The sequence below is a fragment of the Triplophysa dalaica genome, chromosome 25 (genome assembly GCF_015846415.1).
Source record: "Triplophysa dalaica isolate WHDGS20190420 chromosome 25, ASM1584641v1, whole genome shotgun sequence".
Taxonomy (NCBI): Eukaryota; Metazoa; Chordata; class Actinopteri; order Cypriniformes; family Nemacheilidae; genus Triplophysa; species Triplophysa dalaica.
The window spans coordinates 6,807,857-6,825,920 of NC_079566.1; the positions used below are offsets into that span (position 1 = coordinate 6,807,857).

At 37.2% G+C, this 18,064-nt stretch overlaps 1 protein-coding gene across 1 annotated transcript; it reads right to left on the reverse strand.

The window, feature by feature from the left end:
- Positions 1 to 8,204: 8,204 nt before the first annotated feature.
- Positions 8,205 to 17,217, reverse strand: si:ch211-191i18.2 (uncharacterized protein LOC564095 homolog). Its single transcript, XM_056741561.1, has 5 exons — positions 17,088 to 17,217; positions 11,780 to 11,851; positions 11,408 to 11,541; positions 9,966 to 10,084; positions 8,205 to 9,121 (listed from the first exon to the last, which is right to left on the reverse strand). The coding sequence occupies exons 1-4, from the start codon at positions 17,164 to 17,166 to the stop codon at positions 10,010 to 10,012; spliced, it is 360 nt and encodes a 119-aa protein (XP_056597539.1). The 5' UTR covers positions 17,167 to 17,217; the 3' UTR covers positions 8,205 to 9,121; positions 9,966 to 10,009.
- Positions 17,218 to 18,064: the final 847 nt, after the last annotated feature.

The following is an 18,064-nucleotide window of genomic DNA, read 5'->3' on the forward strand; positions in this document are numbered from 1 at the left end:
TTACGTTTACTACTTATCAACTTTATCAATATAGACCAAAAAAATGTTTTAGACATCATGTAGCCTAGGCTGAAACATGCCACAATTTATTTACACTTGACTTAAGTAAAAAAAAGTGATTTCATAATTTACATCGTGTGACATTCTTGTATGTACCAAGACACTTTTCAACTCTTAAAAATAGGTTTTGTCTGGTTGAAAATTACCAAGCCTTGTAAAACTAACATATCACTGCTATCCTTCTGAAACCTCATATTTCCATATTTTGTAGTTTATTTTTTGCCGTAAATCATATTTCTGCCTTTATGTTTGTCACTGGGTTTTGCAATCATCTGACCAGTACAAAAATCATTGTCTATGCTGGTCCAGTGTTTTACTATTTACTGGAAAGCAGTGAATTTGGACATCCGAGGTTTGGAAGGGACAGCGACGATGTGTTGGCTATAAGAATATTATTAATTACAGTCAATAATAGATGCACGTTTTTAAAGCAGTTCAAAGTAGATTTGTCATTTAGTGTTGAGGAATGAGCAGTGTGAGTGGATGGTCACTGTCACGGATATGGTGGAAGAACCCGAGCTCAGATGGCGATGCGGAACACAAAACTTTATTGACAATAAATAAAAGAACCACAATGTGGATGACAATAACAAAAACTAGAAACGAACACTTCCCACAAGGGGGACAAAATAAGAAAACAAGAAAACTAGACTTACAATAAAATGACAGGAACAAAGACTAACTAATAACACGGCATGAAACACAATAAGACAAGGCAGGGTAGCAAAGACCCGAGCATACAATCAAGTTTGGAACGTGGTATACCGCAAAGTAGTGCAACGTATAAGCAGGATAGCAAACACAAGGGGATTAAATTGGAGGACTAACAAAGAATAATTAATAGGGGACAGGTGTCGGTAATGAAACACTGAAGAAAGGGTAAACAAGGAACTGAAAGGGGCGGTGCCAAAGACGAGACCGGTGAGAGCGCATGCTATGTCAGAACCAACAATAACATGTCCCTCTCCACACAAAACATGAGGCTCTGCCATGATCCTGCCAGAAGACCAAGAAAAACATGACATGCTGAGGAAGAATCACGACGGGTCACAATGTCACTGATGTGTGGGAGGTTACACCTCTAATTGGCATCTGTTGATTTAACATTGATGGAAATTCCCACGTGGAATGTTAACTGGATCTGGGTGTCAATTTCCATCATACTCTGACCTTTGCGCTGAAATTTCCACTGAAACATATTCAACATTACATGTTTGTGATAGAGACGTTGTGTTTTTGAGGCTGTATAATTTTAAAGACAATGTAATATGTCTTATATTTCTTAGATCTGTCATATTTGACTTTAGAACTTTGACAGTTCATTATTTACATTCTATTTCTCAATAATACTGTGCTCATTGTAGCTTTATGTGACTTACATTGGGAACAAAATAATCCATAGCTATAATAATTTCACTGAAACTAGATCGTAGCAAATCATATATAGCAGTCATATAGGTCCTTTTTAGAACTATTAAAATTCCTATTCATGTCTTTTTGGAAACTTGAGCAGACTATGTAAAGATGATGATGAAGATGTTCTTAACAATGTCTTGCATTCTGATGAGGCGCGGTCAGATGTCTGACATTTTCACCACCTCACCTGTCTCATTCTCTCCTTTGGGGAAGACACTCATCTTCAACTTGTAATTACAGCTCTGTTCTTTCCATGCCAAGTCTTATATACGTGTGAAGACGAAGAATGAATGAATGAGTAGAAGTGACTCATTAAATCTTGGACATCTATACCCCTTTTTGGAGAGTTAAATCCACAGAAAAATCAACTCAACTTAAAAGGAGCACTTATTTTACTGTGACAGATGAAAGATTGATTAATTCTTCAACAGTAATAGGGACAGATTCATTCTCCATTAATAAAATGACAAAAAATAATTTTGTTTCTTTGTGATTTGAAAAGAGTCAAACTTAACTTGACAAACGTTTACTTTCTCTAGCTAGTGCCAAACTGGTCTTACTCATATATGATGGAATTGTCCACTCTAATCTATAATGGGGGGGGGGGTGCATTCGTACAGATGTAATAACGTAAAACGATAACAGGGATATCCCGACTATTTCGATGATTCCTTAGGGTTCTATGTGGCTGCTGACAAGGCTAATTGGCTGCAGCACCCCCTGTCAGCGAAAGAATTTAAACAGTGTCAAAAATAAATAAATAAAACATTTTATCAAAAAAGAAATAAGGTACAATTTACTAATTTGTCTATTCACTAATATTCATTAAAAAAATGAATGACTTCACTGTAAAAGGTAAGGCAAGTGATGTCATAGCATCGCTTAATAGGACTAGTTGTTATAATCCCACTATTTCAACACAGTTGAATTGCCCAATAGGACATTTCTCACGCCTTATGCAGGGGAAAGAAGTCAAGAATATGAATAGATAAAGTAGGTCTGAGGTTCCACTGGTTCGTCGGGTAGGCATCCTCTGTAATTGGGGGATAAAACGAATATAGAAATACATAGCATAGTTACCTTTCCTTGCCATTATCAGAGAGACGTCTTGTGAGTTGTGTGTCCCAATTTCATCACATTATCTTGAGTGAAAGATGCGTTTTGGTGTACATTACAAATGTAATGCCTATGTATGGTTCCCATCAATGCGACACATCGTCAGTTGTGCACCTCAGCCTCATTGGGTGTTTCAATCCTTTATCACAAGACACCCTCAGCCAAGGGAGGCCCACCGCAGTTCGATCAGACCTGGGTGTTTCTCGCATTGTTACAAGTTCATCTGGCAGAAGCAGAGGGCAGCTATCACTGCAGCTCAAAGGTACCACAGTCGTTACCCACCAGCCCTATGAAATCGAACCGGCAACCTTCTGGTCACGAATCTGACTCTCTAGCCCTTAGGCCACGACTACATTACTACATTAGTGAAAGTCGAGTGTCACGAGCGGTCTTGTTGTCCAAATGGCGCAAAAACAAATTTCAGACTTTTTATACTGGACAACTTGGACATGCCCTATGACGCTCATGCGGGACATGAGCGTCAACCCTGAAAGAGAAAGGCCACGTTTGGAGTTTTGCATGCAGGCCACTAGTGAGAAAATTAGGCTATAGCCTATAGGCTAAGAAAAGTTTGCTTCCAAACCTATTACAAAACATGATTTTTGAATTTTTTATAACTTTTCAGAAACACAATTTTCATATATTCTTTATTTGAGATTTGGGCTAAGAGGGCTACAGTTATGTGTACGGGTTCCTTTCTATGTGCTGTCGCTGTACATGCAGTTGTGTTAACACGTGATGAATGGTTTGCCCATGGTTTATTACAGGTTGATTTTAGCTGTATGCTGTAGCATATCTTAATAGCACCATACCACATCACAGGTATTGTGAAGTTTAGACTCCTGATGCAGGATGGGCCATTTTTAACTATTTCTATTCTTGTATTGCTTGAAAAAGAAGTGGCCTTTGAATGTTAATCAGTAAATAAGCTCTTTGGCTCACTTTGGTCAATTCCGGTGTGTGACGAGATCACCGCGAGACTGACCGTGAGAAACAAGTAGATGCTCAACAAGGCTCAGGGAAAGATTCTAATGAAAATGTATTTTGTAGACATGGTCATAGGGGCCGGTGCAGCGCTGACTGTGGAATTAAGTTCTAGAATAAACAGACTGTTTTGATTTTGTTCGCGTCGGTTTATTTCATTATTTGATCAGAGATAATGCAAGTACTGAAAACGATGCAGAAATGTTTTGCATTATTGAAGCTATTGACGGGGATGATATCAATTCTGCTTAACCACATGCTAAAATTCTAACCCTGATACAGCTCTGGGCAAAAAAATAAAGCACCCCCTCTATTTTTTCTAATTAGCATCTATTCTTGTGTTAAGTTCATCCATGCCATTTGGTGGCCCCTGGAAGCTCGGGGCCCAAGGCGATTGCCTTAATCTTTGCCTAATGAAGTTGTTGTAAACCCATGGTTGGGTCATTTATGGACCAATATTTAAGACTAACTAATACATTCTTAGTTATTTAAAACCAACTGTTTTGTTTATCCATATCCGACCTAACCATTGGTTGACACGAAAAAAACTTCTCCACGAACATTCTCTATTAACATCTTCCAATGTCTTGAAATTTAAGATTTGTCTTGTTTAGAGTTGGTCAGCAGCCATATCACCGTGTAGCCCAAGACTTGTTACCCACTGGAGCTAAGCAAAGTTGAGCATGAAAAAATATTACAGAAGCTGATATACAGTCTACCAAACACATTTCGTGAATAAAAAAGTTATTTATGATTATTAAAACACTTAGCTATTTGCTAAAGAATGTGATTCTAATATCTGTCTTTCATGTAAACACATTAAGGTGCTGTATGCGTATAGATGTATGTTAATATGTGTCTGTTGATGCTTCTTGCATTATTCACGAGTGTTGGAGATGCCAGAGTTTCATACCTTTGGAGTGTCAGACCATTATTCACCTGGCTTGCAAAGTAACCTTGTGGAGCGCGCAAATTTTACTTATTTAAAATGTATGACCTGATGCATCTGGAATCAAACAAATATGAGACCTTACAGACCCAATACAATGATTAAGGGAACTGCTACAGAATTTGCAAAACTGTCCATTAATTTGAATGCCACTGATAAAAATCAAACATCCCCCTACATATATTCTGTATTTGCTGTTTAGGTAATAACGATTACACATTTTTATTATGAAGCACCTTTCTACAACCCCAAGGTGCAAACAATACAACAAGTACCATAACAATTTCATGATTCATGAGAATGATACTGTTCCTCAGATAAAAATGTGCATAGTAATACACTGTGTTTAAGATTTGGAGATGTGACAAATAAAAAGCAGCTTTGTACACCTGTTCTTACTATGAGAATGTGCAGAATGCATGGTGACATCAGTATAAGTGGCTATGATGTATTGTGAGACTGCGGACAGCCTTGCCAACTGTTTTCCTGAATTGATCAAAATCAATTGAAAGGCACGTTTCGGATTCTGTTGTTACCTGGGGACTTTGTTTGGTCTGTTCATAGCTAAACAAGTAAACGTGATCAGACTGTGCACAGTTCTTACACAATTATTTTTTCCTTGTGTCCACTGCTGGGTGTTACATTATTAACCTCAAAACGGTAATGAAAGTGGGATATGGTAACACAACGGGACAAGAAAACAGAGAGCATGAGTAAAATTAAGCATGATCATGACTGTCAATGATCACTTATACTGAATGAGTGTCACCTTTCTGACCGTATAAAGCTACTGTTTCTCAAAATAAATTTAAAAGGGTGTAATGACAGAAAGACAAAACTGAAATTACATTTTACAAATAACCTTCTGGCCACCATTAAAAAATCTCCTCTTTCGGTAACTCTTTGATCAATTAAACTTGTTCTAAATATGAAAAAACGAAGTTATACTAAAAGAACAGTGGTTTCTTGTTCAAATTGAACCGAGATGTGTTATTAAGGGTAGTTGACAAATATCGCACATGTGTCCTATGGTGTGACACAGCAAAAAAATGAAAAAATAATAATGGAGATAAATCTCTTTTCTGCCATCTTATATTAGAAATATAAATATTAATTTTAATATATTTTCCATTTTTTTGCTGTCACAGCATAGGGCACATGGTATGGTTTATTTGTCAACTACCATATGCATTTGTAATGCTGCAAAATTGTTTCGTACACATTTGTCACATTTTTTAAACTTTAGATTTGAGAAACTCTGTGAACTAATTTGATAAATTGCACTGTTAATCAGCAATATTATGATTTATTTATGATCCATCAATGCCAGGTTACGGTTAAACACTTATTTTTTGTCATGGTCTGTGGACCCCCTGTACTAGCCTTTGCCACCCCATATAAAACTATAAAAACGGTGTCTGTTACGTACATTAACATCAAAATTGACAAATTGTTAAGGAACTAGGTAACTTTTATTTATAACGCAATGTAACGCAATGGCGTCATAAATATGCTAATTACGCATGTCGTCATTTAGCGACTTTTAGCAACTTTTCAAGCGTGCTGCGTGCGTTTGTTTGCTGCTTTCTGTTGAAACTGATTGGCAATAGTGCCACACGACAGTTTTTTATGCATGAAGAGTCAGTTAAAGGGAACATTTGACTCTGCTAAAACGAATGGTATTGTTTGCTTTAGATATAATAAATTGTGTATACACGATTTAAGGTTAAAAACGCTGTATTTTGCCTCTTTGCTCCGCCTCTCTGAAACGCGCTGAAAAGCGAGGTGTGATTGGCCAGGTTAGTAGTGCGTACTGATTGGTCGAATACTTCACGGAAATGTAACGCCTCTTCAAATGTTCGGAACATCAGGCTGCGGATGCGACGGTACAATGAGATTTACAAGACCGCCCACTTTACTTGCGTGTAGATTTGGGCGGTATTAGTCAAATCACTCCACGAGCTGACGTCAAACTGTGGGGGTGTGGTTACACGAGGCGTTTCAGGCAGGTATGTGTGAGCATTCGCTTATAAATAAAATACATATTTTGTTCCGACACTTACGTGTTTGCAATTTCACGTGTCTAATACATGCATGGGCAACTTATAACACACAAAAGACAACGATAAACACGTACTTCCGGCGAATGACTCCTTTAACGTCCATTCAGCTTTTGGTAAGAGAACACAAGCTGAATAAAACGTCAGATATTCCGAAGAGGATCAGATTCGCTTTATCGAAAGCACACATCAGAGGCGCTGTGTCAAAATAATAAAGAAAATAAACAAACTGTCTGAGGAGCTCCGATAAGGATCCGTTTTAGATACCGCTGTCGTCATCACCATGACAACGCGTGATGTCGGTCCTGACCTTATTCTCGGTTTATAAACACCTCAGACATCTCTGTCCGTGTTTCTCCCACTGACCTATTGACTCTCTCATGGCGTAGTAAGCGTGCAAAAGACATGAATATTTTACCAAATGATGCTGAAAGGGGGCTGACGCAGGTACTGCTGCCCGCATGACATTTTAGCTGCTGTTTTAATTATCTGATTCGTACTCGCTGGCGGGAAGTAAATGAATTAGTGCTGAGAAGAGCCGTAGGTGACAAGTGCTGTGGATGTCTTCATACTTCATCACGAGATACTATGCTAGCATCCTCAGGTAGGGTGATACAAGCCATACATGTTTTCAGGCACTTTAATTGGATAATGGTGTTTGACCATTGACTATTTGACACACCATGACACGAAATTGTCTTGTTGAGGAAGACATGAGATGTATTGCTGTGAATACAGAACAACCTGTCTGCATCTGAGACGTGACACAGGTAAATTTGGAGATTACACCCTGAACTGTTTCCATATTCATGAATCCATGATCGTTTACAAGTTTGTTATTATACATAATAACATTTTGGGGTGTTTGCTTATTTTAGGGAGTACAGTGGGTGTTCAGACATTTATTGAATTGATAGGGCCTTTGCAAGCATGGGCATGTAGTGATTGTTCTGAATTAACCTGAAGATGACACACACTGACATATCTTCTGCTTTAGTCGTGTGAAGCCACATGGCTTCTTTTGTTGGCTATAGTCTTCTTCACACTTTAGTTTACTTTCATTTGAATCTGAGTTTTTTAACTTCATGCATTATATGTGACCCTTGACAACAAAACCAGTCTTAAGTAGCACGGGAACATTTTTAATAATCTGCAAAAATACATTGTGAGGGGAATTTTTTTTGCCAAAAATCATTAGGATATTAAGTAAAGATCATGTTCTATGAAGATATTTTATAAATTTCCTACCGTAAATGTATAAAAACTTTCTTTTTGTGAGTTCATGGCCTGCTAAAGTGCCTCTGATTAAGAACTTCAAACGCAAATTTCTCAATATTTTGCTTTTTTTGCACCCTCAGATTTTAGCTTTGTAAAAAGTTGTTGTTCCGCCAGATAGTGATCCTTACAAACCATATATCAATAGAAAGCTTATTTCAGATGATGTAAAAATCTCAATTTTAAAAAATTGAACCTTAAGACTTGTTTTGTCATCCGGGGTCACATATTAAGTTTTATTGTATTTTTTAAGAAGAAAATACAGAAGGACCATATAATAACAAATCCTTTGTTTAAACTTGTTTGATCTCAGTCATTAAAGGAAAGAGTAAAAACAGCAGAGAGTTACTTGAAAAAATATTTATTCAGTATCTGTAACAACATATAAAAAATGGCTCACAAATTCATGTGCATTTTGGTGTTGACCACTATCTCTTATTTATTGCTAATACAAACATTTTTAATATTAATACATCCATTACAAATACATTTTGCTGGTTTCCTAAATTGGATTACGGAGGAAGGAAGGAGTGAGGCTTAGAAGTGCAGGGTGGTTAAGAAAAGTGCCAATTTTGAAAGGTCATGATACCGTAAGGCTAGAAATTATAGTACAATTATGGGTTTCTGCAACAGCATAAGATGAATTAGAAGGATAAATATATATGAAAAAGATGAAATTGGCAATTGTTAAACCTGATGTCTACTGATTTGATTGTTTGTCTGACATTTTGAGACATTGGAAAAATTCATTCCAAATGATTGAAATTTTCGTGGCAATCAGATGTGCACAGATATCAAAAGTCTCAAAAACAGAGACATGTCGTTTTGTATTGTTGTACATGATACTGAATAGCTACTGAATAGCTTGCACGTTTATGAATTTCTACATTCATTAAACGACAGAGAAGTCTTGTTTTCTCAAGTTTTTGTTATTCAGGTTTTTGGTATGAATCAGAAATGGACAAAATAGACACAAAATAATCTGTCTTTTAGTTTAGCCCCATTTCATATTCACATGATCTTTTCCATTCATTAAGCCTAGGTGACCTGTGATATCTGCATGCTTTTTGTGTTTTATTTTGCGACCAAAAAGGTGAAACAATGCGTCTTTTCATGAACAGCTTAAATTGTCTTGGTTGGTCATGGATGCTTTCAACTCGATATTGTCTTTAAGCTCTTTGTGGGTGTGCACATGTATGTGTGTCCGTCTGTACTGAAGGTCCAGGTTATCTGTCCATCTGCTCTTCCTCGTCCAGGACTTCTAGAATAATTGGAGAAACAGAAAGCCGCTGAGTGAAGTATTAAAAGATGTTATCGTTAGTTTATTGGCTTGTCATATATTTCATGATGAGTGCTAGGTGGAGAGCAGAGAGCAGGTTAGCACATAAAGCCATAGGGAAGATACATTGTGTTTTAATGAGTGTCAAGAAGTCTGAGAAAACTCAAGTCTGACACTCATTTCAAATCACAGTATGTGCTCTGGTTGATCCTATCACACCCATACATCCCAAAAAAATGTTTTCAAAATTACCCCATCGATGCTTGAGCACCCTCTTCTGGCTGTAAAGAGCGTTGTACAATAATTTTTGTCAACATCAGCAGACATTACATTTGTTAAAAATATATATATAATCCATAATTGGGCAGCTCCAGTGTTATAATTTTGAACAGAAATATTAATTAAATTTTAAAATTAACTGAAAAATTCATTCTCAGGGAACGTATTTATTACTAATACATTGATTTCAGATTATGTTTATATTGTCCTAAAGCCCTGTTGATAATCTCCAAACATCAGAAAAATATCTGTCTATACATGTTTTATTTTTAGGTTGATGGAAATATACATGCTTTATGGATGTGACAAAAGGACCGTTTTTGTAGGATTTCTGTAAATTAAAATGCACAAATCACAGTAAAACACAACAAAATCAAGAAGGATTGGCTTTTCATAGAACATTAAACAATTATTATATTTTCCCATTTGGTAGAAATATTTTCATGGTGACATTTGCATGAATTGCCCAGATCGTATTTTATTTAATGCATTCATATTGAAAAGATTCTTTTTTATTAATTATTTATATTATATTCATGTTACTCACCTCTTTAGATGTGTGATAGTGTTCTATGAAATGCTGAGTTTCTTCTATAGTAGTCTGAGCAGTTGATAAACCATCATAACCAGAGTAAGAAGTAAATATACAGGCGTCAACCTAGATGCCTAAAATTGTGAAAAAAAAGGCAGGAATCGTGTCAGTATGTGCTACTCTCAGTCCAAAGAATCAAATATCAAATAAGCCTGGAGTTTGGCAGATGGTCATAATTTAATGTGAAGAATTCAATTATAAAACAAAAAACATTATCCATAATGAAAGTAAACCTGACCGAAAAATGTGTGATTTATTGAATATTAGATTTATATTTATTTTAAGTGTTCAGCTGGCAGTGCACATCTTTTTGTATGACTTAAACACAACATTTGTGTTGGATTTTCGTTTCTATTATGTTCCTCCAACTGTCTAGTCATAATTATATAAGATAATAAATTGGATACTGCTGTATAAATGATGAATACATTTATTAGTTCAGATGGATCGTGTGGCTTTGTTCTTCATTGCTCTCTCTACCGCATGTGACTGTGTTTTATTGTATACCTTTTTTTCTTAAAGCAGATGTTACAAATGTAATGTAAGGAATTCAGATGGCTTAGTAGAATTAGAGGCTTGTTTAATGAAATGTTCATGTTTGAATAGACCAAGTGCTGCACTGTCGGGTTTGATCAAAGGATGCCGTACCCTATTTACGCATTTCCCCTATAGTGCACGAGCCTTCCTTGAACGCAGAGCCATTGTTTAACTTCCCAATACAATGAGGATACGGAGCAGATGGAGCTCTCAAAGGAATCCATATTCTTTATATAATAGGGGCACCTGTTTACATTCATGTTCATTTGCTGGAGTGCTCGGTCAGCAGTGGTGTCCCAGACACAGGCAATGGCATTTCAGTTAGCTGCGTTTTATTGGACATGAAAGTTAACACATTCCCCTCCACTGTGATATTTTCACAGCATATATCACTGACATTAAATTTAGAGAGCGCTGTTTAATCACCCTGTTTTAATATGAATCTCCATGGAGCATTTGGATTATGCTTTTGAAATAATTTTAAAACTTCTGGATTTCACAATGCTTTATGGGTTATTGTCATAGGTCATTGGCATTCTTTGCATTGCTCATATGTTTCAAAAGATGAAAAAAATTATTGAGTATATTTATTGTTTATTTTCTTTTTAATGAAAGCGTTGCGTTGCGATGTTAAACCTTGTATGTGCGGAGGAGTTCTGTCCACCCACACAAATAGTAAAGCACACCAGCCGTTCATTTGAAATCTCAAAGAGACAGAGCCTTTGTGTCTCATAAGAGACACTCAGGAATTTGTTTTACTTGTTTGACATCTGAGTATTTTGAGTATTCAACATGTTTCAAGTTTGCTTAAGTTTGATCAACACCAGCACGTGTGACAGAAACAGTAATTCAGGAGATACCTGATTCAAAATAGTTGTCTCGGTTGGTTTAACTTCTCGCACACTTTCATCTTTTTCTGTAACGCTGGTGTCTCCTCCAGTGTCTGTACCTCCTCCCAAAATAAATTTCTCGAGTTCCTCAGTGCTGCCATTGCCTGGTGAGACCATAAAAACACCACAAAGAAAAGTTCTGTTTAATGGACACACAGGTGTTAAGTCAAATTCATAAGATTTACTACTTAATTCTTCTGATTTACCGAGAACTTGCTGTATATACATAATCTGAGATACTTTACAAAGTTCATTGGCTACATGTGAAAATCTATTACGTGTTCGATAATAACCCCCCCCCCCATAACATGAACGACAACATGAAACTGTTAAAAAACCTACTGAAGAAACTGTACTCGATTGATGAATTGTCAGAGTACTCCGGTGAATCATAGTCAAATTCATACTGGTAACCTGCAAAAGCAGAAGAGATTATTAGCGTTATTATTATTAGATTATTGTAACCAAACAGTTCTTGGACCTCATTGACTACCACTGTAGGAAAAATTACACTGATAGTCAATCCTACAATCGTTAAAATGTCTTCTGTTCAACAGAACAAAGACATTTATAAAGTAATTTTTCCTACTATGGTAGTCAAATGTGGCCAAGAACTGTTTGGTTAGAAGCATTCTTCCAAATAGCTTTCTCTGTGTTCATCACAACAAAGAAATTTATACAAATTTGGACCAACTTGAGGGTGAGCAGATGAAGACAGAATTTTCATTTTTGGGTGAAGTGTTGCATTAATATGAATGATGAAACATTTAATGAATTGGATTATAACAATATGTACTGGGAAAAGATCACAAATAAAGAAGAAAAGACATACCATTCAGTATATACAGTATGTATATATAATGTATATCAGTATCTAATATAGTATATGTATATATACGTATCTAATAATCTAGAAAAGTAAGGGGCCACAATTAAATAATTTAAAGTAATTTTGTCATGTGTTGTACTGTTTAAGGACTCAATTTATCGTTAAATTGTTCTTATATAAAACATTATATTACAATATTTCCGTTATACCATGCAGTCCAACGGTGACCATGTTAGCCATCAGTTATGTCTTTTCTTCTTTTCACAAACACAATGAACTCTTTGAACTTTATCTGCCGATCTTTGCTGCCCGACACAGCTCAGTCACCTAGCTGAACCAGACAGGACATTGTTTCCCATTGAAAAGAATCAGTGTCGGTAACTTGAGATCTTTGTATTGCTTCTCACATACTATTGCTATTCGTCAGTTATGTGAGACAGCTAGAGCTGTTCACCAGGACACTCCTTCTTTCCATGTATCCTGTCTTCTCATGATGTATGCCTGGGATACTGTGGGATTACCATTACCAGAGAGACAAAAGTGACATCTGTGTTATGAGAAGATGCAAAAATGTCTTGAAGGTATTTCGGTAGCAGATATTTTTCACTGAAGTATTTGCTCCAAGTTTACTTAGAATTGGCCATTTAATGCCTCCGATTAGAGTTACAATTTGTTGTTTCATGCAATAACATCTGTTCATAACCGTTCTTTTTATTATGAAATGTAATTATGTCTGAAATGCATTCCTGTTTAAGGGGAACACATGTACAGTGCTTCATAATATCTAATGAGACAAGACTAAAAGGCCACCTGAGACATGAAGCATCAGCAGCAGATGACAGCATGACTAAATAGCATGGCGGGTAGCCTGGTACTGTAAAAAGATCAGTCTCTGGATGATTCTTGGATCATATGGAAATCTCCTAAAGCAGGTCTCTGTGTTTATAAGACTTACAGCCTCTAGAGGCACATGGGCCCTGAAGTGCTGACCCTCCTCGAGAGCTCATTTATAAAGTACAAGGATGGGAATTGACCCTGAGATTCTACTTCCACAGGCTGAACAAATAGTCTGTCAGGCCTCTCCTTTTTAAATCCAACTCATTTATACAGCTGTTTTAGTAAGATCAGTTTGATTCACTTTAAGGGGATATGAAAGATGGCTCGATATTGTGGCATATCATGGCTGTGAATTGAATGTACTGTAAGACACTCACCACGCGTGCCTCAGGCTTATCTGGGTTTGTCTGACTCCAGTGCCTTTGAAGCTTTTAGACAGATAAATATCATATGTCAAAATAGAACAGGATACAGAATATGTCTGTTGGATTTACAACCATGTAGACAATATGTGATAGTGTACAGGTCTACACCCTAAAGATATCAGTTCATATTATGCCTGCTTTAATCTACTGCCTAACATCTACTTTTTTTCCCCAAACCTGTATATGACTCTTTCTTCAGTGGAACACAAAAAAAAGATATTTTGAGAAAAGTGTCAGTGGTTTGTGTCCATACATCGAAAGTCAATGGAGGCCAGTGTTGGTTGGTTACCAACATTCTTCAAAATATCTTCTTTTTTGTTCTACAGAATAAAGAAAGACATACAGGTTTGGAAAGAGATGAGGTTGAGTAAATAATTTAAAACAAATCTTTTTGGGGAACTGTCCCTCTAAATAAAATAAAAACTGAATTGGTTAGATACACTTGCTTTTGGCCAGTAGGCTACCATTTGGCCGTTAAACCTTTCCCAGCCCTCCCTCACTTTATGATTTAAATCACCCTTGAAATATCAGGTAATGAAAAGAGAGATCTCATACTTTCTAATGTCATACATGACACTCTCAATATTTTTGATGGGTTTTTCAAATATTCACATACCAATATGCAATCAAACGTCTTTGGAATCCGTTGCCTTGTCAAAGCTAATTATCTGTAAGCAGTGAATATTTCCCTTCGTCTGAGATTTGTGGGAAACAGGGCAGTGTTATTACCTGGATCAACACCAATAAACAAGTGGTATCATAAACACACAGGCCTAAATGCTGTTAGCTGAGAGTGGGATGCCAGGACAGATCTGCCGTTTGTCTCTTGAGTAAGTGATGAGTTTGTTTATTTAAAATACATCATCACTAGTACAAATATTTCACCTATAAAGTGTCATCTAATGAGAGAATACAGCAATTGGGTCTCATGTGCCACAACATTTCACAAAGGGCACTTATCCAAACACTGTTGTGACCGTTTAATTAGATAACTTTGCCAAATAAAGAAACAAAAATAACAGGGCTGTGTTTCTGTCAGCGAGAGGTGAGCATGCTGGAGGGGTTTTAGGCTGAAAGTATCCAAACGCCCTGTCGAATATGTGTAACTCCTTTAGTGAGGAAAGTTAATAGAGCTGTGCTACAGATGGATGCAATGGTTCTACATGCCATGCATCCAAATATGGCTTTTATACGTTCTCCCATGTGAATAACATTAGTCTAGAGGTCCACATATTGTTTGGCGTTTGTCCAAATTCTTGCACTCATTTTAAACTGTGAAGAACAATCTGGTCACACCAGTCACATACAGCAACCGAATGTGATCAATTTATCAATTTATGTGTTCCTGTCGATCTTGGCATCTTAAGGGCCATGGTCTGCAATTGAGCTACATGGACAGTGAGGAAAATGCAACAAAAAAGTTGAACTTTCTTAGCTAGCAACAAATCTTAATGTGATTGTTCACCCCAAATTGAAAATTATGTCATCATTTACTCACCCTTCTATCTTTATAAACCCAACAACGGTTGTACTCATTAACTTCTATTGTATGGACACAAAACCAATTCAAGTCACTGGGTACCGCCGCCGTTGTTTGGGTACTAACATTCTTCAAAATATCATAAAGGTTTGAAATGCAAAGAAGTAAATAAATGAAGTCAGAATTAAAAAATGTAGGTGAACTTTCCCTTTAAAACATTTTAAACTCTTAAGTGTACTTTTAAACTTAGATTGACATTTCATAACTTTTGCTGTAAAACACTGGGATTGGGAAATTTAGTCGGGCGGAACATGACCCCTCAACTCCCACCAAGAGCATCCACAGTGTTACAGCTAACCCGTCATTCAAAACTCCCTAAACTTGTAATTTCAAGATGTTATCCTAAATAAATGTCAAAACAAGCATGAACACTTACAATAATATCCTAAAGGTAAAAAAACACTCCCATAATGATTTTGGCCAACATTTCCGCTTATCACTTTTCCCAAGGCTGGCGGTGAAATCAGTCCAAGAGAAAGACCCTAACACATGTTACTCATCTCCTCTGCTTTATTTATTCCCTTTTTTTGCAGTTATTAAGTCATAAAGTCACCAGGCTCCTGGCACAGTCTGTCATACTACTGGGCACATTCCCAGTACAGACCGCTGCCAAGTGTTCAATCTCAACGCATTACAGCATAAACTCTCTATGTGCTGAAAGCAAACATTAAATTGGGACATTTATGTTCACTAACAGCCGTTCTGGCATTTACAAAGTTTGACTCTGTCAGTGATATAAGTATAGAAGTTAAATCTATACTGTAAAAGTGAACATATTAAAACATTTAGCAGATGCTTTTTCCAAACCGACTTTCAAAATAACAAATTGTTATTATTAATGCACTTCAACAATGAAGTCATAGATGCTGTGCATGTCTGTCACTTCCTCGACACAAAAGACCCGATTCCTACTTGTTTCTGTTGTTAGTCAATACAGTAGACGGAACAAGAGAAGGAAGTGAGAGCTATGATCATGAGCTCTTTACAAACATGTAGACAAAAAACAGCTGTGCAGGGAACAGAGTGGGACTGCATTGCTCTTGAGATTATTATAACCCCCTGGAGCTGTCTGTCATGACGGAGAGTGTCTACTGCACTGTCGGAGTGTTACACAATTCAATATGATGCTCTGGCTTTTGTATCGCTTTCCTGGGAATTTCCAAACTGACATGTTATCCTATAAAAGTTAACTAATAAACCGGATTACTCCATTAAAGGAATAGTTCATCCAAAAATGTCAATTCTGTCATCATTTACTCACCCTCTCTTCATTTCAAACCTGTTTGACTTTCTTGTGCAGAACTCACTAAAAGATATTTGTAAGAATGTCGCTGTACTCATTGACTTGCATTGGTTTTGTGTCCATACAGTGGAAGTCATTGGAGGCCAGTGTTGTTTGGTTACCGACATTCTTCAAAATATCTTCTTTTGTGTTCTGCAGAAGAACGAAAGTCATACATGACAAGAGAGTGAGTAAATGATGACACGATTGTTTATCTCCCTAAAAAGTTTACCTTTTTCCTTTTGATAACATATCTGAATATTTTTGCACACATGATAAGCAACATATCAGTAGAAAACAATTTCTTTGACAGTTGCTGAGTGCTCAAGTAGTTGTTTGACAAGTAGTTACTTGCTGCGGATCTATAAGAAGATTTGATTTGCCTGAGGTCACGGTTGCCTGGCTTTCGTAAGTTGCCGCTGCGTCTTAGCAGATAAAAATCAAAACCAGATGCCCCCAGCACTTACCTTCCCTGTCAGGGGGTCTCTGCATGACTCACAAACACGTGTTTGTGTGTAAACACTCATTAAGAACGACAAGACATGTGCACATTACAACAACACATGCATTTTTTCACAACTTCTTTTTCAATTCTCTCCAGGAATCTCTCTCTACCCTGATCTGAACTTTTCGCCACTTCTGTTTTCATTCCAAACATTCTCCGACAACAACTTCTCTAATTAAAGTAATAATCAGTCTAGCAGCTCTCTCTCTCGCACACACGCTCAAACACTTACCCAAGCAGAGCGGCAGCAGTAGGAGAGCTCCTGCCAAGCACGCTGATATGGTCACACAGGGGTGAGGTATCCTTGCCATGTTGTCCCGAACGTGCTGTTGTGTGTATGTGCAGCCTCCACGCTGTGCCTCTGAATGACCGCGGCGTGTGAGTGTGTGTGAAGGGAGGAAACAGCTAAGAGTAGGGGTGGGAGCAATGAGAAAGAGGGGGTGGGAACTCCCATGTTTTAGATAACCCATTCATCTGTAAACTAGCACCTCCTTTAAATAATACAGCTGTCTCAAACCAGAGAGGGGATTGAGAGATGAGGATCTACTAATTCATGAAATTATTTCAAAAATGAAAACTGTTTTGCAGATAAAGATGATGAGGTCACCCAGGTCTTGAGATGTGGGTCGTGGGGCCCACCGTGAGGTCAGCGAACCGTTTCGTAGGTCAGCAAATCTGAACGTCATCCAGACAGCTGTGTGACAGCGGTATTGTGTCTGCTGATTGTCGACTGATCTTGATAGAAGATAAATGCTGATACCTGGTGTGCGCTCAATTGTTGGAAAGCAGGTTTCAAAGTCGGATGGATTAAAGGGATAGTTCACCCAAAAATGAAAATTCTCACATGAATTACTCTCTGGTTGTCCCAAACCTCTATACATTTATTTGTTTGGTTGAGCACAAAGAAAGATATTTGGAGGAACGATTGTAACCAAACAGGTCTTGGATCCCATCGATAGTAGGAAAAATTGGTAGTCAAAAGTGCTTTTTGCGGCTAGTTTGCTGTCCTACATTCTTCAAAAGATCTTATTTTGTGTTCAACAGAACAAATAAAATATAAACCAATTTCCTACTATGGGAGTCAATGGGGTCCGAGAACTGTTTGGTTAAAGGCATTCTTCCCAATATCTTTCTCTGAGTTCATCAGAACAAAGAAATTTATACAGATTTAGAACAACTCGAAGGTGAGTAAATGACGATTTTTTGCGG

Bases quoted from the DNA above. Each gene is read 5' to 3' on its own strand.
- si:ch211-191i18.2 (XM_056741561.1), bottom strand. From the start codon at position 17,166: ATGGCAAGGATACCTCACCCCTGTGTGACCATATCAGCGTGCTTGGCA. The intron at 11,542-11,779 runs GTAGGTTTTTTA...TGGTCTCACCAG, and splicing joins AATCGAGTACAGTTTCTTCA to GCAATGGCAGCACTGAGGAA. The intron at 10,085-11,407 runs GTATCTCCTGAA...TCACAATTTTAG, and splicing joins AGACAACTATTTTGAATCAG to GCATCTAGGTTGACGCCTGT.